This window comes from Pezoporus wallicus, unplaced genomic scaffold, assembly GCF_028554395.1.
Source record: "Pezoporus wallicus isolate ANWC-B61680 ecotype Strahan unplaced genomic scaffold, APGP_CSIRO_Pwel_v1 contig_227, whole genome shotgun sequence".
NCBI classification, from domain to species: domain Eukaryota; kingdom Metazoa; phylum Chordata; class Aves; order Psittaciformes; family Psittacidae; genus Pezoporus; species Pezoporus wallicus.
This window is the reverse complement of record NW_026635704.1, coordinates 13,167,501-13,186,772: the sequence shown is the minus strand read 5'-3', so window position 1 is coordinate 13,186,772 and position 19,272 is coordinate 13,167,501. Positions and strand designations below refer to the sequence as shown.

Genomic DNA, 19,272 nt, shown 5'->3' with positions numbered 1-19,272 from the left:
CCAGAATAGAAAATGAATTGCCTAGTAAATGGTCACTGATAATGGCAGGTCACAGGTCACAATAAAGGACAGGGAGTGAGGCAGGGATGCCTCATTCCCAGGAAATTAATTAAGGAGTTGTTCGTACAATATCATTCAGGAGTCCAGGGAGACTGAATCACCCAGACATCTCTTCTCCACATACTTCTTAAATCCTTCAGAAAACTAATGAATTTTCAAGCACTACTTCCCAGTGATTCCGATTCCTCTCCTATGCATCAAAATTTCCATGTGTCAGCTAAATATTTTTTTCATTATAAATCATATCATGAGTTTGCTTCTTAGCGGCTTGCAGGTTTTATTTGCTTTGGAATTTGGGCTTTTGCCCCCTATCATCCTGTTTTCTAAGTGATTTGTGTTAAGTCTGTCTTTAAGTGTTTCTTATCTTCTGTTGGCTTTACATTGTGTCTAGCAGGCTTCTTATCAGATGTGTTTGGAAAAGGACTTGATTTATGTCCTGTGCAGGATTTTCCAGACCTCTTATTTAGTTTGCCTGATAGTATTTTTAGATTTCAATATGCAAAATTCAGGATCTTTTCTCTCTTGTTTTTTTTTTTAGATATAATTTCAACTTTTTATCTTAATGTTAATAGCTTCTCTTCTGTTTAGTGCTGTTGATTTTCTTTTTGATATTTCCAAAGTATCTGTCAAAACTTGGCTTGCATGTACTTTGTGCCTCCAATATGACACCTGTAAGTAATTTCCCTCTAGCTTGCAAGTGTTTTGGTTTTTTAGCTGTACCTCATAGAGTTTTTAAAAAAATCCTCTAATTTTTATAAAAAATCTTTTTTTTTAATTTGACTACATTTTAAAATTACTACATTTTTACATTTGACTACATACACTTTTTTGTGGCTTTGTTGTTCCTTAAGCTCTCTTCTCAAGTCATAGCTAGTGTTAACATCCCAGGCATGTAGTCAGTCAGAAATGTACCTCAAAGACATGCATTTATGGTTAGAGATGGAATTTCATTCTGAAGGTATTCTGATTCACTTGTTGGTAGAACTTAACTTCTACATGCAGCCATTACTGGTGGTCCTGTCTTCAATGATGAGATGATTGCTTTCTAGCACCACTCAAGTTGATTGAGTGCCTTTATTAAGCAATACCTGCATTACTACCACTTCCAAAATAACCATTCTGTCAACAGTTTTAAGTTACCATTGCTATATTGGGTCTTAGTTACCATAAATTAGCAAAAGCATTGCATTTGTAATGATTTAAAGCGTACATACTCACATGAAGACATACACAGGGACTGTGAGCAGGTTCACAGAAGGTAAAATATTTCTCTACCTAAGCAACAGCTGAATACTGATGAATTTTGAATACGATCATATAAATGAAGGTGCAATTTATAGTTGAATGCCTGGTCTTTGCTGATATTCTGTGATTTGCTGATATTTCTGATTTGCTGATATTCTGTGAGAGCAATTACCCCCTGGTGTGTCTGAAAAACATGTCTGTCTGTAACCACCAGTTAAACTGTACCCTTGGGTTACTGAATAGACTGAAAAATATATTTGTGCAATCTCCAAGTGTTAACATTAGTCATTCAAAATGCTGCTGCATTTTGGAGAGGAGTCCAGATGCCACGGTTTGCCTAATAGACTCAGGATTTGGACTGAGTTACACTATATGCATATGTGGGTAAGGAGATGTGAGGGTGGGGGCAGGGCCATGGACATAAGTCGTTGCTTGGAATTATCCTTGGAGCCAGTGTATAAACATTTGTTTGAAAAAAAGGCTGTTACTCACTGATTATAGGGTGTCTTTTCCACATGAACATTGATCTCCATTACTTCTATTTCCTTGAAGTTCTTAATAATCTTTGGGATTTGCAGTTTGGGAATATATGGGGATGTCTGGCACCTGTTTTTGTATTTTCTTATGTATGTGGCATCTGGGAGATGTTCATGACCTTGTTATACAGAAACCTCCTCCTCCAAGTGCTGATGGCATATGCATTTCCAAAGATCAGATATGGATGTGAATAAATGTGTTTCGATATTAGCGTTGATTGAGTCAATTTCTTACTTTGTTTTGGCCATATTGTGCCTAGTTTTGCTTAAATAATCGGTTTTCTGTTCCCTAAATTCAATTAAAAAGGAAAGAGCCCCAATTACAGTTTGAATTAAATTGCAATAAGGTACAGTTATGATGGTCTGCTAATCTGACACACGTTCAGATTATGTGTTTATCAAAAATTTGAAAGTTGCAAACTATAATAATGTAATACATAACTGTTATCCTAGAAGTGAGATGAGCAGGATGGTCATATAAGGAAAGGCTAAAACATCTTCATTTTTCTACTTGAAATTGCAAAAGAAGTCTATCATGTAAAATATAGAAGGCACTAAGATTTTAAAACTTTGGACATTTGATGTTCAATATCCATTCAGGTAAGCCAGGACAGCTTCTCAATGTATTTAATTATTTTACACTACCAAAAATAAATCACATTAAATCTGGAAAAGTAATAAACTTTTACTTTTAAATTATAGTATGGTCTATATTTATTTACCTCGTGTTCCTGAGACTCTTCCTTTTAAAGTATAGTTCTGTACTTGAAAAAAAATTGTAAAGCTATGCTCCTCTTTACTGTGATGTTAGTGTTAAATTTCTATTGCTGTTTTCTGTTAACTTGTTTTCTTATGTTTTTTTCCCCTAAGAATTCAGAGTTGGATCTTAAAAAAGAAATTCAAGCTCAAAAAGGAGTTTGGAAAGCAATCCAGGTAAACATGACTGTAACCATTTTACTTGTCTCAATTCTTCTATTTCTTTCCCTTCCTACCATGAATTAACTTTGAGTACCTTGTGACAAGCTGACGTAGAAGGCTAATGAGTTTTGCTAAGTAACAACGCCTGATGTTTAACAATTAGGAAAATTTAAATACTTATGAAAACATAAAACACTTTATTTGTATCCCAGTTATTCACAATTTTTTCCAGTTTGCTGTATAAGATAAAAACCCTTTAGTAATAATCAGTATATACTACATTATCATTTGAATTTGTGTTTCTTCAGTTTCTGTAGAAACTGCAATTAGACCCTTACCATATTACCACTGCAATACATTGATAAGTGCATATGTAAAATAGCACTTATTTTCTTCTGATGTGAAACTGCTAAATTCACACGTCACACTTTGGTGTTCCTTTTATGATTGTGAAATGTAGCTCTTCTAGATTTCAGTGATGCTTTTCAGCCATCCTCAGGTAAATGTTGCTATTTCTTCAGCTTCTCTGACTGAAATTCCAAGTTTGGCATCACCAAAACAAATATTCTACCTATATCCATCCTTTGGCGGAAGGATACCATCAGTTGTCTTCTGCAAGATCAGGGATAATAGTCATATTCAAACTGTTGTAATAACTACAAGGTCTTAAAGCCTCAAGCACTGAGTAGAAGATCCAGGACTATTTTCTGAAGAAGTCCCTAATCCCTGCATTCGGTGTTACCAGCTAGACATAGGAGGTCTTTAAGTGAGGTTGTTAGAACCAAACTCTGGCTTCTGTCTATGCAGCAACTTTCTGGATGTTGCTCCTTCAGTCTCAGTGATGCCAGAAAATCAAAGTCAATGTTTCCTTCAAAGTTTCAATCCAATAACACAGAAACCTTTAACATACAAAAAACCTGGTGTGGTGGGGTTGACCCTGGCTGGATGCCAGGTGCCCACTGAAGCTGCTCTATTATTCCCCTCCTCACCTGGACCGGAGAGAGAAAATACAATGAAAGGCTTATGGGTCAAGATAAGGACAGTGAGAGATCACTTGCCAATTACTGTCACAGGCAAAACAGACTTGACTTGGGGAAATAAGTTTAATTTATTGCCAATCAAATCAGAGTAGGAAAATGAGAAATAAAACCAAATCTTAGAAACACCTTCCCGCCACCCCTCCCTTCTTCTTGGGCTCAACTTTGAATTTTCTCTATCTCCTTCCCATCCCACCGCAGCAGCACAGGGGTATGAGGGACGAGGACTTCAGTCAGTTTATCACACACTGTGTCTGCTGCTCCTTCCTCCTCAAGGGGAGGATATAGCCAGAACTGCAGGGAGGCATTGCAGTCTTTTACTGCAAGTCCTTGAGTCAGAAACCACCTCTGGCTCCTTCTGCAGTGGTCTTAGATAAGAGAGATTTACTCCAAGAGCTGTCAAAGGCTGTTTTTCTTCAGAATTGAATGATCGATTTACTGTGATGACTAGAAGTCCTTCTGAAATTTTTTGTTCCTTTTTGTTTGAGAGAGAATTCTGAACCATTTTTATTTGCTTCACAGTCCCCATTTTACTTCCGTTAAGCTTGTTCTCTTCCATTCTGTCACTTTGAACTGTTCAATAGCAGAATCTACGTACCCCATTTCTAGAAAGACAAGCCTTAAGAGACATCTTGCAGTTCCTGTTCATCCCAGACATTAGCAGAAAGTGTTGAATGTTCCACTTCTAAGCCGGGTGGTGCACAAGTTCTCTATCACATGTATTTGTGGTTGATACAAAAATTCCCTCTGATTCTCAGGCTTTGCTGCAGAGAAGGCTGGAGGAGCAGGGCTGGGCCTGACTCTAGCATGACTGCCACAGCATGATGGGATTGATTTGGTACTTCCAAACCTCTTTGTCCCTATTTGGTATTCAGTACTGATCTTTTTTGATTATTTCTTGAAACCAAAAAGCTTCTTTCTTTGTCTTGTTTCTTGGCAAAAAACTTCAGTGGCACTTCTAACCCACTCTTTTTACAGGCAGAAACAAAAGAACACACAAAAGAACACTAAAGGTAAGTCAATTTTGTGCTCAGAATTGCTTTTTCATTGTAATTCATGTTTTTTTCAAGATAAGGAGGTTCTTGAATGCACCTTAGACTTCTTTTAAGGTGGTTTTAAAGTTCTGTTTCAACTAAAGCTATTTTTATCATTTTTCTTCCAAAGCCTCATTTCTATGGGTTAGATCACCTTCATATCCTTGCTGTCAAGAGTTTTTTCCTTGACAAAACTTATGATGACGTCAAAGGATGTTTCAAGTGCAAAAGCTATCATTAACTAGCTACTGCCAAAGTGTATAGCAGTTTAGATGAGATTCTGTACTGAGACAGCCAAATGGAATCACCTAATGCCATCTGGGTATAAAGTAACAGAGATCCAGAAATGTTACTGGTTTTCTGTGAAGCCTGTCCATTCTGCCTACTAACCATAACATCACATGGAACGTTATCTGTAACTTAAGCTAATAGTGTGCCATTCTACAGGAATTCAGAAATTATGCTGCACTTCCTATTTGAAATACTCCTGGTAAGGATAACTATTTTTGTAGACTATGATTCAAAACAAGAAAAATGATGTATTTACCACCTAGCATAGTACTTTGAAAAGGGTAATTCACATGTATTTCTTTCCCTCTTCCCCCTAATCTTCATAGCTTATTCCACTCTGTTTCTACAGCTGAAAGGTACTCAAAATGTTGCCATCTGTGTACCACTTCAAATATCCATAGACCTTGTGCGTGTGTGTCTCAGTATCAGATATTGTGCATTCTCTTTGCTACACAGATGAATAATTATTTAATTTCAAGTGATGGTGAATTTTGGATGTTAGAAATTGTAAATGTATGTAAGACCTGACCGTTCTGAAGAACACAGCTGATGATAGTGCATGATATTTATCTGTCTTTCTTTATTTCTTTTGGTTGAGGGGAGATGTTTGGACTGGGTGTATGCTGGATCTTGTATTTCCCAACCTTGAAGAGTGTTCATTTATTTTGCAAAGGTTGTTCTATTTCACTCTTCAGTGTTTCCCTTCTCTTTTTTTCATTCAATTAAAAAAAAAAAAGAAACAAATAATTAGGAACATGCCTAAAGTGATTATGTTTCCCATCAGAAAAGATTTTCAATTTTAATATTTGGAATTTTAATTTCTTTTTTATGGGCTTTTTTTCTGCTATTTGTTTAAATAGTACTGTAAATCCATTGTCTGCTTCAGTGTCATTTTTACATTTCCTAATTTTTCTTGCTGATTTCTCTGCTATGTTCATGTTAGCTAGCTATTTGGCATTTTGTATTCATGGGCTTCTGATATATGTCAATTTAATGGTCAGCTTTTCCTTTATTTTGAAGACATTTTTAATCACCTTTAATCAACTTTTGTTCTATTCTTGGGGTTTACTTAAGGGTATAAATGTTCTTTCAGATTTGAATTTTTTCATATTCTACTTTTGAAATACTGAAAGCTAATTCTACATGTATTTTAATAAACAGGACAGGATTAAATCGGTATATGATGAGCTAGAGGAAAAGCAAAAAGAGAAACTCAAGAAAATAAAGGAAGATATGAAGAAGATAGAAGAGATTGATGGTCAAGTAGCTGCTGTAGAAGAAAAACAGAAAAGAAAAAAAGATATATCTGAAGACAAGCATGAGGTAAAGGTAGTAGATTCTGGACCACTCACTAGCATAATTTTTTTCATTATTAGAAAAAAATACAAGAGGAAACAGGAATCCATAGCTCAGAAGAGTTGGATTTTGCAGCTGTGCACTTGTGCTGTGATACCAGATAACAAAAGACAACATAATTCCAGCCTTATTTTGACCTTTCTTACTTCCTGTATTAGAAAAATCTTTCTGTTTCTTTTGACTCCTGTGATCTGTTTTCTTGCAAAAAGGAAGACTGTTTCTTTTATACTTTGCTTACTTATAAGCTTAAGAGAACAACTAGTATATAAACCCCCAGCCATGGCATGGTGGGGACCTTCTTCACTTCCCTACATTGTGGATGTATGGATGATATTGATAAAAAATGTTTTTCCTTTCTGCCATGAAAGGTCTGTTTTGTATAATAAGAAAAAGAAATAGAAGTTTCTTGTGTTAAAAACAGTCCCATAACCTACTTGAACTGACTTAATTAAATACACTCTTCTGAGCCTCTCTTTTGCTACTAGTAGAGCATTCATGTTGTTACAGTATGACATGTTTTAGTTCTCCCCGGTATCATCTTAAAAGTATGACCAAAAAGCCATTTTCCTCCAGCTGTAAAGTGAGGGCTTTGTACCCTATTCCCATATTTACAGGGTATACTAGTGGTGTTAACCTTCCCTGAGTTTGAAACTTTGGGGATTTTTTTTTTGAAAAATAATCTTCTCAAAAGAGTAATAGGAATACAAACTAAACTTGTATGACTGAGAAACATTTATTTCATTGTTAAAGTTTCCTCTTTTAGATCTGCTGATCTTTGAGGTGTTTGAATGTTTCGCTTATGTGGAGAGCTACAACAGTGGCAATAGAAGACAGAGGGAAAAGTTGACAATATTTCCTAACTAAATTACTGTTTGAAAACAAGGTATTACAATGATAAATGGTTTTGGAATATACCTGGCAGTATGTAGATCAGCTGACTAGTAGTCCTACAAACATGAGACCTTAGGTAGGTAAACAATCATCTCCTTAAGCAATGCCGACAGTTGCATGTCTCTCTAACATGTCAACATCTGTAGAAACAGACCTTATTGTTCTCAAATGATATGGGAATCTTCGAAATCTCAACCATAGTTTAGTGCAAGATGCAATGTCTATCCACTATACTGAAGCAAAACCCTCAAAGAGAACCATTTCGTCTTTCTTTGCAGAACTCTTTGGGATGTAATTTTTCATGGGTGGGTGTGGGTGTGTGTTTCTTTTCTTCTTTCTTCTTCTTCTTCTTCTTCTTCTTCTTCCTTCTTCTTCTTCTTCTTCTTCTTCTTCTTCTTTTTCTTCTTCTTCTTCTTCTTCTTCTTCTTCTTCTTCTTCTTCTTCTTCTTCTTCTTCTTCTTCTTCTTCTTCTTCTTTTCTTCTTCTTCTTCTTCTTCTTCTTCTTCTTCTTCTTCTTCTTCTTCTTTTTCTTTTCTTCTTCTTCTTCTTCTTCTTCTTCTTCTTCTTCTTCTTCTTCTTCTTCTTCTTCTTCTTCTTCTTCTTCTTCTTCTTCTTCTTCTTCTTCTTTTCTTCTTCTTCTTCTTCTTTTTTCTTTTCTTCTTCTTCTTCTTCTTCCTATTATTCTTTAATTAAGAGCATTTCCATACCTTCACTTTATACTTTTTTGTATGTCTTTTTCTTGAGCAGGTTCTTATTACTTTTCTTTTTTGACTCTGAAAATGACTGGAAACCTGGGGAAAATTTAAATTGTTTTCTGTCTTTTATTACAAGTTAAACAGAGTTTGGCTTTCACACTGGTAATTGTCCAACCAGCAACACTGAGACTGGGGCCTGTCCTTCTATCATTACGCTTAAATTAAGCCTTGTGTACTGCTCAAAGCCTTTGTTCTCTATTTCACTATGAAATATGTGCAAATCCTGGCAGACAAGTCCTTCCAAATGTGAGCTGCCACACAGTGTATGAATAGGTGGGCATGCATTGTTCACTGATACAAGCAGCTTTACAGTCTGGGGAAGTTTTGAAGCTTCCCTCCTTTTCTGTTTTATGGCAAAGGAAATAAGTATCTTAAGGATGAGGGCTGAAAATACAGTAATCATTGTGAAAGAAGTAATTGTTAAGTGTTTAAAAGAGGAGGGCATTTTTGCTAGACCTTAATGCCAGAAAAGGAAGAGCAAAATGCCTTCATTTTTGTTTCCAAATCAATAGGAAACAAAACTAACTATTGATGGCTTGTGTCCAGAATTAAGTCAAGGAGTTTTCAATAAGCCATATACTTGTTATGGAACAATTCTTACATTCAAGTAAGATCAACAACTTTGAGCCTATTCAGTTTAGACATAGGATTTTTTATTTTAACTCAAAACCCAGATAAAAGAATTTCTGCTGCCTCAGTGAAAAGAAGTTTTTGTTGCAGAATCAGTCTTTAGGTTCATTGTTCTGCTGTTTGACGACTAGTAAATAGCTTGTCATGGGAGATGATGTCTTCTCCAGTTTTTTAATGCTGGAGAAGGGCTGTATTTTCTGGAGAATGCGGGATTTGAAGGGCTCATGATGTAGTATGCATGTAGCAGTACTTCCCCATTTTTGGAGGAGAGATGGAGGATGTTGAATAAATTGAGTTCAGATAATGGATTATCTGATAGTTTATTTTTGATGCAGGTTTAATACGTCAAAATGAAAAATTAAAAAAAAAAAAAAGATTCCTCTACCAGCTAATAGTATTTTCAAAACAACACATTAATGGCAGTGACTAATGTTGTTATCCCTTCCCCAACTAAAACTAAGTAGAAACAATGTGACAAAGATCACATCATTAGTTTCCTGGAAATCTAGGGAGGTGTGGTATAAGTTATACATCATGGCCTATAGCTGTGTATTCACTTCTCTTTTAACAGCTTGGAAACAGAGTTTCCATGAACAGATTCCTGTGTGAATGATATGCAAAAGATATTCTAACTTCAAGGAAGAACTTTCTCATTGATTAAAAGTTTAAATTATACCTTTGGAATGGTAATATTAATGCCTATTTTAATAATCTTTGTTATATAGTGTGACTGGAATTTCAGACTTCGGATAATGTAACTATTATACCATTTATATAAGCATATTTAGTAAAGTTTACCTTGTTACATGTATTAATAATTATTATATAATAATTGGTGCTCACACTAATGATGCAAAAAAAGTTACTGCCATAGTCAAGAACTTTACCTTGAGGTGCTAATTATTTCTTTCTTCTTCTTCTTCTTGTTATCTGTCCTTAGCTATATTTTTCAGGAGTTAGTGATAATGAGTTATAAACATTTATTTTTCCCTTTATACAAACTCCATAGAAGCTATTCCAAATATGTATTTTGATTTCAGAACTTTATTTGTACCTTCCTTGGCAGAAAGAAAGTAAAGAAACGTGGGGAGCAGAGTAAGACTCTTTTTTTTTCTGCTGTATTATGGTAAACATTGTATGAAGTAGCAGAGATATTTTATATTTTACATGTGCATTTTTTCATTCAAAGCAGAGAGTACAGAAACCCACATAACAGAAAAATGGGTATGGAAAGGGAAAGGTAACTGTTTAATATTTAGTAACTAATATATTTTCTTGTTTCTGTAGAATGTGGGACAATAACTTTTGAATACTAACATGTCTATTGATTCGTAAACTCTCCATAAGCTCTCCTATTTGAATCAGAGAATACAAGAGCTAGATAAGCAGCAGGAGCAAACTGAAAGAAAAAAGAACTATTATGCAGCAACTATTAAGTGATACACAGGTGAATAATGTAATGCTTGTATGGCTTTTTTTAAGTATGTTTAATCTCAAAGGTTAGGCTGTCATTTCTACACAGTTGCCTTGGAACTATGTACATACATATATTGTATGTACTATTTTCTGTCTCTTGCTCAAACTAACCTATGAGGTCCATAGCCTTGAGACAGTGTAAAATACAAAGCAGAATTGATATTGGGGTCATTGAGGAGTCCTTTGCTTTCTTCATTTGCTACACTGATTCAGATTGCTTAAGGGGCTTTAGAAATGCAATGGAGAAAATCAATAAAGGACAAAAAAGATTCTAGTATAATAGGAAGTGCCTGCTGATTGCATGTTTGCTCAGCAGATGGCATCTTTTTGTAAATGATGGCTTATATATGCTGTATCAGTTACTAAACTCTATAATCCACCAAAGGGAATTACTGAATTTCAATACTGAACCCTGTGCTTTATATAAACATGGTTATAAGCGTTAGAAGAAACAAATATTTTCTTTCTAAGATTCAGTTAATTTTTATTATTCTTTCACTTGCATATTGTATAAACTTAAGATAGGTATTATGGCATTGAAGATGAGTCATATAGATTAAAAAAAATGAAAGAAATGTTTTCATATCGTTCAGAGTAGCTTTTATGAGCCCAGTAATCTCTATTGAGATTTACACATATAACAGAATCTTAAATTAAGCTTTGGGAAACTCATTGATACAGACAGGTTTGGCAGGACAGTTTTTATATCCCTTTCTCTTAAAGATTGTTCTCTACCAAACTGCAGGTTACCAGTAGATCTTAGAACATGTGAAAATGACTGATGAGTACATCATAATCAGTAATTCTACAGTGTTTTTCAGTGCATTTATTTCCTGTAATTTTCATTATTATTTTAAATGCTACCTTTCCTAGTAACTAAATAACTCTATCCATTAATTACTTGAGCAATATTTGATTTGGTGTTCTGGAGGAGTACTAGAGGAGTGTTCTGGTTAAGTGAAATAACACAGCATACAAAGCCTATTTTATGAGATACTTAGAGCTCTGAACTGGTAACAATACCTGGATGCATTAAATGCTGTGTTCTTAGAGCTTAATGCAGTTCCTTGATCATAACAATTGACATTTTGTAAAAGGGGGACTTTATAAAATGGGCTGTCTTATTTTTAATAATTACTCATCTTTCTAGCTGTGTAAGGTCACACTACATGATTCTGTTAATCATGATTTTTTTTAAGGAGAAGTTATGTAAACTTATATTCAGACATTTTAGTGCTGTCACATGACATTGTGCCCTGGGTTCAGCAATAGCAGTCAGTTTTCTCCTTCTTGGTATCTGGTGCAGTGCTGTGTTTTGACTTCCAGCCTGGAAACAGTGCTGGTGATACCGATGTTTTTGGTTGTTGCTAAGTGATGTTTACCCTGACCAAGGACTTTGTGAGGCTCGTCCTCTGCCAGGGAGGAGGGGAAGCCATGAGGAAGCAGAGACGGGATGCCTGACCCAGGCTAGCCAAGGAGGTATTCCATACCACAGCACATCATGCCCAGGATATAACGGAGAGTTACCCGGAAGGGCTGGTAGACTGCAGGGTTGGAGGAGGTATTGGTCGGTGCCTGGTTGGGCTGGGGGGGGGCGAGTTATCAGTTGGCTGGTGGTGAGGTGTTGTATTCTCTTCTCTTGTTATTTCCTTTATCATTATTATCATTGGTGGTAGCAGTAGTGATTTGTGTTATACCTCAGTTACTAAACTGTTCTTATCTCAACCTGTGGGAGTTGCATTCTTTTCGATTCTCCTCTCCATCCCTCTGGGAGTAGGGGGAGGGCAAGAAGGGGAGGAAGTGAGTGAACAAGCTGTCTGGCTGGGTTTAAACCACCACACATTGGCTTGTTTAAAGCTTGTCCAGTGAGTAGCTTAAATGATGTCATGGAAAAAATGGCTATTATTCCATAGTATTCTTGATGCAGGAGTAGAGTCTTCAACTTCCAAATGATCAAGCAATTCACCCAGTTCTTCATAGCTTACCTATTTTAGGATCATACACTGGAGGCTAGTGCGTCTCACTGTTGAAGTCGAAGCGACTTAGTTTAGTCTGCTGACATGTCTAAAAGCTAGATACTTAGATAAAATGGTTTCTATCCCATAGTACACCAGTAGTTCTGTTCAGCAACTAAGAAGAATCAATAATAGTGCTCATGTATTGAACAGCTGAACGACCAAGTGCCAAGGGACTCAATCAGCTTAGGCAAGATACTGAACTGTTGTCCCGTACAGCAACCTAGAAGGAGCAGATACCCAGTCTACTGATATTTGGATCACAGAATGTAGAGTATCTCACCATCTTTCGTTTGCTTTTGGTTGGATTTTTTTTCCTAAAACCTGACTGCAAATTCTATGTCTTCTATAATAGGTACCAGCTTGCACTGACTCAGTGGCTAGTATTTCATATGCTTGGAAGCCAGCATTTTCAGCTTTTATCTGCCTTGGTTAAAATGACCTAAAGGAAGAGACAAAATTCTTCTTCTTTGGCAGTTTTGTTCTAACATAGCTCATAAATGTGAACCTGATTCTGCATGTTATGACTGTTATGACTTCTTTGTGTATGTTTATGTCTGCCCCTGGTATCTTGATCATCTCAGATTTCATTATTTGTTAAGTTTAAGGCCAAGACAGACCATTCAGACAGCCTGTATATCACAGGCTATCACATTTCTCCAATTTCACCTGGTAGTGAGAACTAAAATTAATACTGTTTTTTCCTTAGAGGTTTGAGACTCTCTATGGGCCACTCAGTTGCATCAGAATTTGCATTAATTACCTTATATTAATTTTCTTTCTAATGATTCTGTGTTCCTGCAAGAAACCTGAAATTTCATCAATTCTATACAGATACATACTACACTTTTACAAAGTTTGTAGGCCTTAAAAAAGTCATGTTCTTGAGGTACCTTGCACACCTTCATATCTGTGTTAACACCTCTTACAGAAGCTTTGATACCTCATTTTTGTTATAGCTATCTTTTAGGCACACCTCTAAGACGCGCTTCTTTCACCAGAGAGAAGACCATCAGATGATGCTTCAAGTTGCTGCTTCAGAAAAATGGGGCAGAATCTAAAGAAGAAATTTTTAAAATACTGTTCTCTATTTATCTATTGTGGTGCATTCTTTGCCTACTGAACTGTGTGGTCTTGTGGTATTTATACATGTGTGCACTTAAATGATGTGTGTATATATGCGTATATAAGCATAATCAAAACGTATTTTCCTCCCTCTTAATTTAATCCATTTACATAGCTGCTTACAGCCCATTAGTATGGGTTAAAAAATCTAATGCAGCAAGACCACTTTAGAAATACCACCCAAAGAGAAGACTCACACCCTTTTATTACTATTGAACTGCTACAGTGTTTTATGTTTCTCTTGTTCATTGCCGGGAAGCTGCAGTTTTGTTTACCAGATACAGTTGTTCCTGTAGGAACAGCTTGCTTGTGTCATGAATCTTTATATTTTTTGGGTCCCATGACTGTCAGTCACAGGTATGAAAAAGACACTGCAATTTAATCTTTATTCTGTAGAATGGGAAGTTTAGTGAAAACCATTTTAATATAAAGGTTTTCAGCAGTTTTTTGAGTTGTGTACTTGTGGCTGAGGAAAGTAGGCAGGTGTTCAGGAGTCATTCTCTGTGTTTTAATCCTCTGCTGTCCGGAGTTCAGGACAACTGTGGTATGAAAAACTTGACATCTAAAAGAGGACAACTCTTTCTGTAGGGAACTAAATGAAAAATGCCAGTTTTTAGACATAACGGGTAAGCCATATTCTACCTGCAGAATTGCAAATAAAAATACTGATTCTTCCTGAAAGTTCAGTTTTTTAGGTATCTGCCTAAACCAGTATTATATTTTGTAAGTACCATTTTTGGTGGTCTAGCAGAAAAAACTTCCAATTAAGACACTGACTCTGCATACACTGAAATGAATATGCCTAGACTTAGATCATATGCAAAAATTGTTACTTTTCGCTATCATTAATAAAGTTTTCGCTGTGCAAGTCGGTGCTTATTTGCAAGACTTTTATGTATAAAAGCAAAAATAAGAAGAGAAATGTATTTTATGAAGATGATGACCTACAAATTTGCATACATCAATAAAAAAAAGGCAACTGCAAAACTAAAAGTGCCATAAAAAAGCTTGTGGATAAATAGTAGAAGAATTGTGCAGTAAGTTAGAGAACTATAGCTGGATGTGCAACACCATGATCTTACAGAAATGGAATTCTTCCAGTTGCACTAAAAGCTTCTCGTGCACCCTCTAAAACAAGTTCTCTTTCTTTGGATATAAAAAATTCATGAATTGTTGCTCATAATCAAGTTCTTAAATGTCAGAATTTGGAAATCTAGCCCTGCCTAATTAACATGCTATGTTTGGTTTTTTTTTTTAAATCCTAGGAAAAATTTTCATCTGTATCCAGTCAGATTGCTGAAAATTCTCACACTGGAAAATTTACAACATGGAATTAAAGGAATACGTGAGTTATGTGATATGAAACAAGTACAGATGGAAAAGGTATAACGATATTTTGCTGATTTGCGGTAAGACCTATCTAGTATATGAATTTTACAGGATAGTTTATTACTTTTACCAAAGTAATTTAGTAATTTGACTTTATTACTATTGCTAAAGATAGTTTTATTATTTTAAAATATTATTTTTAGGAAATGTAATGCACTTTTCATCAATATTTGAAAGTATTTTTGTCTGATCACTGCTTGTAGTTTTAACATATCTGTAGAAGATATTAACTATAAATTGTCTGCCTCCCAAATTGAATTTCGGGCATCAGAATTGCTTTTGGAAATCTGATAACATTCATGGTCAGTTGCATCCTTAATTAATGGAGGATTCCAAGCACTCTTTTTTCTGGTTTAAGAACTGTGGACCTACGCTTACTGTGACTGATGAGTCCTAAAGATAGTCTCAAAGGGCTCTATTCAACCGATAATGCAGGCTGCCTTGGAGGGCTGTATATGCTGATTGCACAGCAGGCTTACTCTTCAAGGATAAAGGTGAACCCGCTGTGCAATATCAAGGAGAAAGCAGGTTGGATTGTTGCATTCTAAAGGGTGACTAAACAGTGAAAAAGTCATCTTTGCATCATGATACTACAGATCCCTTTCTGTGATCTCATTCAGTTATGTACTGTTGGTGTTGAAAGGTCTTTGAGAGATTACACCATGAAATTCTTGATGGGGGAAAAAATATTTTTTTCAATGTAATTTTTTTATCTGGATACGTGGCACTAGATATGTGGGTTTTTTTTTCCTAACTCTCAATTCAAACCGAATGATTTGGAAGGACCCAATGTACAATGGAACTTACTGAATTTCAAATATGAAAGACATGTTTCCACGACTGAAAATCTTTTCTCATTTTCCACAGCTCTTTAGCCAGTAGTCAGTAGTTTCCTATCAGTGACATGTTATAGTCAAAGAAAAAGATAATATCAACACAAAGTGGTACTGAAAGTTAGTTCCAGTAATTCGTTGTTTTTACAGCTATGAAGTCCATCTCTTTCAGAAAGGAATTTTCTTGCAAATTGTCCAACTTCTAGACCTAAAACAGACACTAATGAGAACTTTGCATTTGTCTTGAGAACCTGCTGTTAGAGCTTCCACCTAACAGAAAGAACTCTAAAGTCTAAAAATCATCCAAAAAAAACCCCTCTTAACTTCCAGAAACAAAATATTACACAAATGGTACGAAGCTCCCACTTCCAGTCCCAATAAATAACAAAATAGTAGTTACCAAATACATCACTGGTTATGGACTAATTCTGTGTCTCAGAATATCATATTCATGTAGATACTTCACATGTGTGAGTGAACCAGTCCATTCTTTAGAAAGTTATTTTAGACATGCAAACCGTTTTTTAAAAAAGTGAGAATTATGTATTTCAATAGACACATTAGATACGGATTGATAGGCAATGTCTTGAAGTGATCTAAACATTCATGATAAGCTCCATCATATATGTTTTTTATAAAAAGTATTATTATTTGCAAGAAGACGCTATTATAAAATTAAAAATGAAACCTGTAAATTAAGACTAAAGCATAATATAGTAGAAGATCTTGATTACTTCATTGAATTCTTTTTATTTCTTTCAAAGGCAAATGTCAAGTACTGTGGTGATTAAGGAACAAAATGTTCAGATGGTGTTTAATCATCTTAAAGATAAGCTAGCAGAATATGAGAAAAAGTTAAATCAGGAAGAAAAAACATATGGAGAATTATTACAGATTAGAAAGAAAAAAATGGAAGATTCATAAGTGAGTATTACCAGAGCTGGGGTTCTCTATGTTAGAAGTGAAACTATTATTTGGTTAGCTCTGGCTCTTTTTAGGTCTTAAAAGGATACCAGTTTTATCAAAAGTTTGAAACAATTAGTGTCTTCATGTCCATGTGCAAGTATTTCCAATTAAATGATATTTTCCTGTAATAGATTTCTTTCTTTCTGTGGATAAAGAAGTCATTCTAGGAAAATTTTAAAATTGTTCATTTGCTTTGACACTTTTCATTTTTCATTCATTTTTTAATTTCTTCTAACTTGAAAATCTTTTTTTTCTATTTCGCCAAGTGCTCAGTAACAAATAAATCTCATATATTTTTTTACTTAAGATTGACATCAATAAATATCCATTCCTCTTTAATCACTTAAGTACAAGAATAGTGCTCGGTGCATGCAACCTTCTTGATAGAGCAGCAGTAAAAGATAGAGTAGTTGGATAGTTGCTCTATGAACTGATGCTTGATAGAGTAGCAGTAAAACTTTAGTCTTTTGGATAAAGCTGTTTCTGAAATGCTTGGCGCTACCTCTTAACAAGACCCTCACCTGGATCTTAGTTGTTGTGGTTGATTCAGCCAGATGGGAGCCAGAGACTGTGTAAATATAACTGAGAAATCAGAGCTATTGGAAATAGAATTATAAAATACACTGTGGTAGTAACCACAAAATCTTCTGAGAAATCACATGTGAATACTTAATTCCTTTTCTGTGTTATCTTAATATTTGAACTTTTCTCCTAAGAAAATGGATTAATTGCCTAATGCTTCGTGTATAATTGTGTTTGTTTTCACATGAAAATGATAGCATTAAAGTATTTCTTCACTGGGGAGACATTCCCAGATCAAGTTTTTTTCAATTGTAGCTGTGTTAAAAATAATTAATAGATTAACTTTTAATCTTGTGTTCTTTACATCTGTGCCTATCATATACTTTTCTTAGCTCAGAGTAGTTTAGATAAAGTAAGCTACTCAGTTACATTTTCTTTAGCATTCATTTTTACTTCCTATTTTCAATGTGTTAGGTTTTTTTTGTTTGTTTTCATAAAATCTGTACTAATCAGGGTATGAAAGAAAGCAAAATGGCAACAATAAGAACATGGGCTTTTTAAAAATAGAGATATTGACAATTTATTCCTTTTAAATGCATAGTAGCCCTTTCAAAATACTGTATTTGACTCCTTCGTTATGTTAAATTATTTCTGAGGTAAAAATATTTGCCAGTATGTTGACTCACTTATCTTCACCTTAACTTCAAAAATAGCTGTAGGGATAATTTAGTGAGGTACCTTTCTTATCTCCTTCTTCAGGATATCAAGATTCATTTTTCTTGATGTGTCCCATTTCATCCTGTCTTGTCTCTGCTTCCATCTCTTTTACATATAGAGTTATGGGTATTGCATGAATTTCAGAGCTCTTAACAGTATTTTTTTAAATTATATTTATAAATATTTGAGTTATGAGATTCTGCCAAGCTTTTGGTGGTTAAATGTAAGTAGAAATATTACACTACATGCCTGAGACCCTGTTTGAGATTTTACTGGAACACATTGCTAGTCTCTGTGAGAACAACTCTCCATCTAGACCTATAGCTGGAATGGAGGCACATGCTGTCAACCTTTGAATACTCATGTTGTTATTACCTAGTCATTTTTATGTCATTCTTCATTATTAAGTTAAAAAGTGAAGGGGAATGGAGTTGAAGAATGGTCCTGATGTGGGAGAATCTGCATAAGAAACAGCTTCAGCACAGATCCAGATGGAAAGAAATTTTGTGGGGCAACTCTTGCATTGCTCTGAGGGATAGAAGCTGTCTATAAATGATCAGGGCAGAATAGGATGCAAAGCTGAAGAATCTTCATGCCCGGTTCTTGAAAGAACACTCAGCATGTGTGATTTGCAGACCTTCTAGATTCTGTCTTCTCACAGGAGAATGTAACAACACAGATAAATACAAGGTGTGACTTTTGTTTTACTAATGTGCCTGCTACTAAATGTGGTGAAATTTACATGTATAATGGTGAAGTTATACCTTATGAGCATATTTTATCACTGCTATTTGTAACTACTCTTATAGTTGCTCATTACCTTATGTTCTACAGAGACGGTACAGTCCCCAAACTATCATATTGCCATTTGGTTCAGTGCTGATATGTGCTGTATTAAACACACAGATAAAAATTCTTTGACATAGCAATTTATAGTGAGTGTTGGATCACATTCGGGAGGATTATGTTGTGCCTTGTTTTCTTAACCTCAGAACAAGCACATTTGCTGTTATTTTCTGCTGCTAATGTGATTATTGTACTTTCAATTGAACTAACTGTAAAAACAATTACTGTGGTTTTGAAGATTGAGCAAGACATTTTGAATGACCACAGCTATCATGAAATCTGAAAATTTGTCCTCATTAGTATTTGTTATTCAACACATCGTAATATATTTCTGAAGTGCAGATGTGCAAATCTTTAAATTCAGAGATCTGTATATACAGACTTGTGCTTTTGCTAAACACTTTATAAGTTATTAGTCAAAGAATTAACAGATACGCTAATACTTTGACTTTCTTGTTGCTTTGAAATAGTAGCGATACCATAAATTTCTAATTCTAGTAATTAACATTAGTCTTATCCTAAAAAATCCTTACCTCCCAATACTGTTTCTAGATTTTCTAAGAATTTATTTGACTGTTGCATGATATTGGAAAAAAGACAGTAATAAACTATATTTCTTTAGCATTTTAC

At 35.0% G+C, this 19,272-nt stretch overlaps 1 protein-coding gene across 1 annotated transcript in view; it reads left to right on the top strand.

Moving 5' to 3' along the window:
• The window catches only part of CCDC178 (coiled-coil domain containing 178), a 165,389-nt gene that overhangs the window by 35,275 nt on the left and 110,842 nt on the right, over positions 1-19,272 (top strand). The window contains 7 exon segments of the mRNA XM_057397375.1: positions 2,712-2,774; positions 6,283-6,450; positions 10,101-10,153; positions 10,155-10,200; positions 14,635-14,681; positions 14,683-14,778; positions 16,356-16,515. Of these exon segments, the coding sequence (XP_057253358.1) occupies positions 2,712-2,774; positions 6,283-6,450; positions 10,101-10,153; positions 10,155-10,200; positions 14,635-14,681; positions 14,683-14,778; positions 16,356-16,515 (633 nt within the window).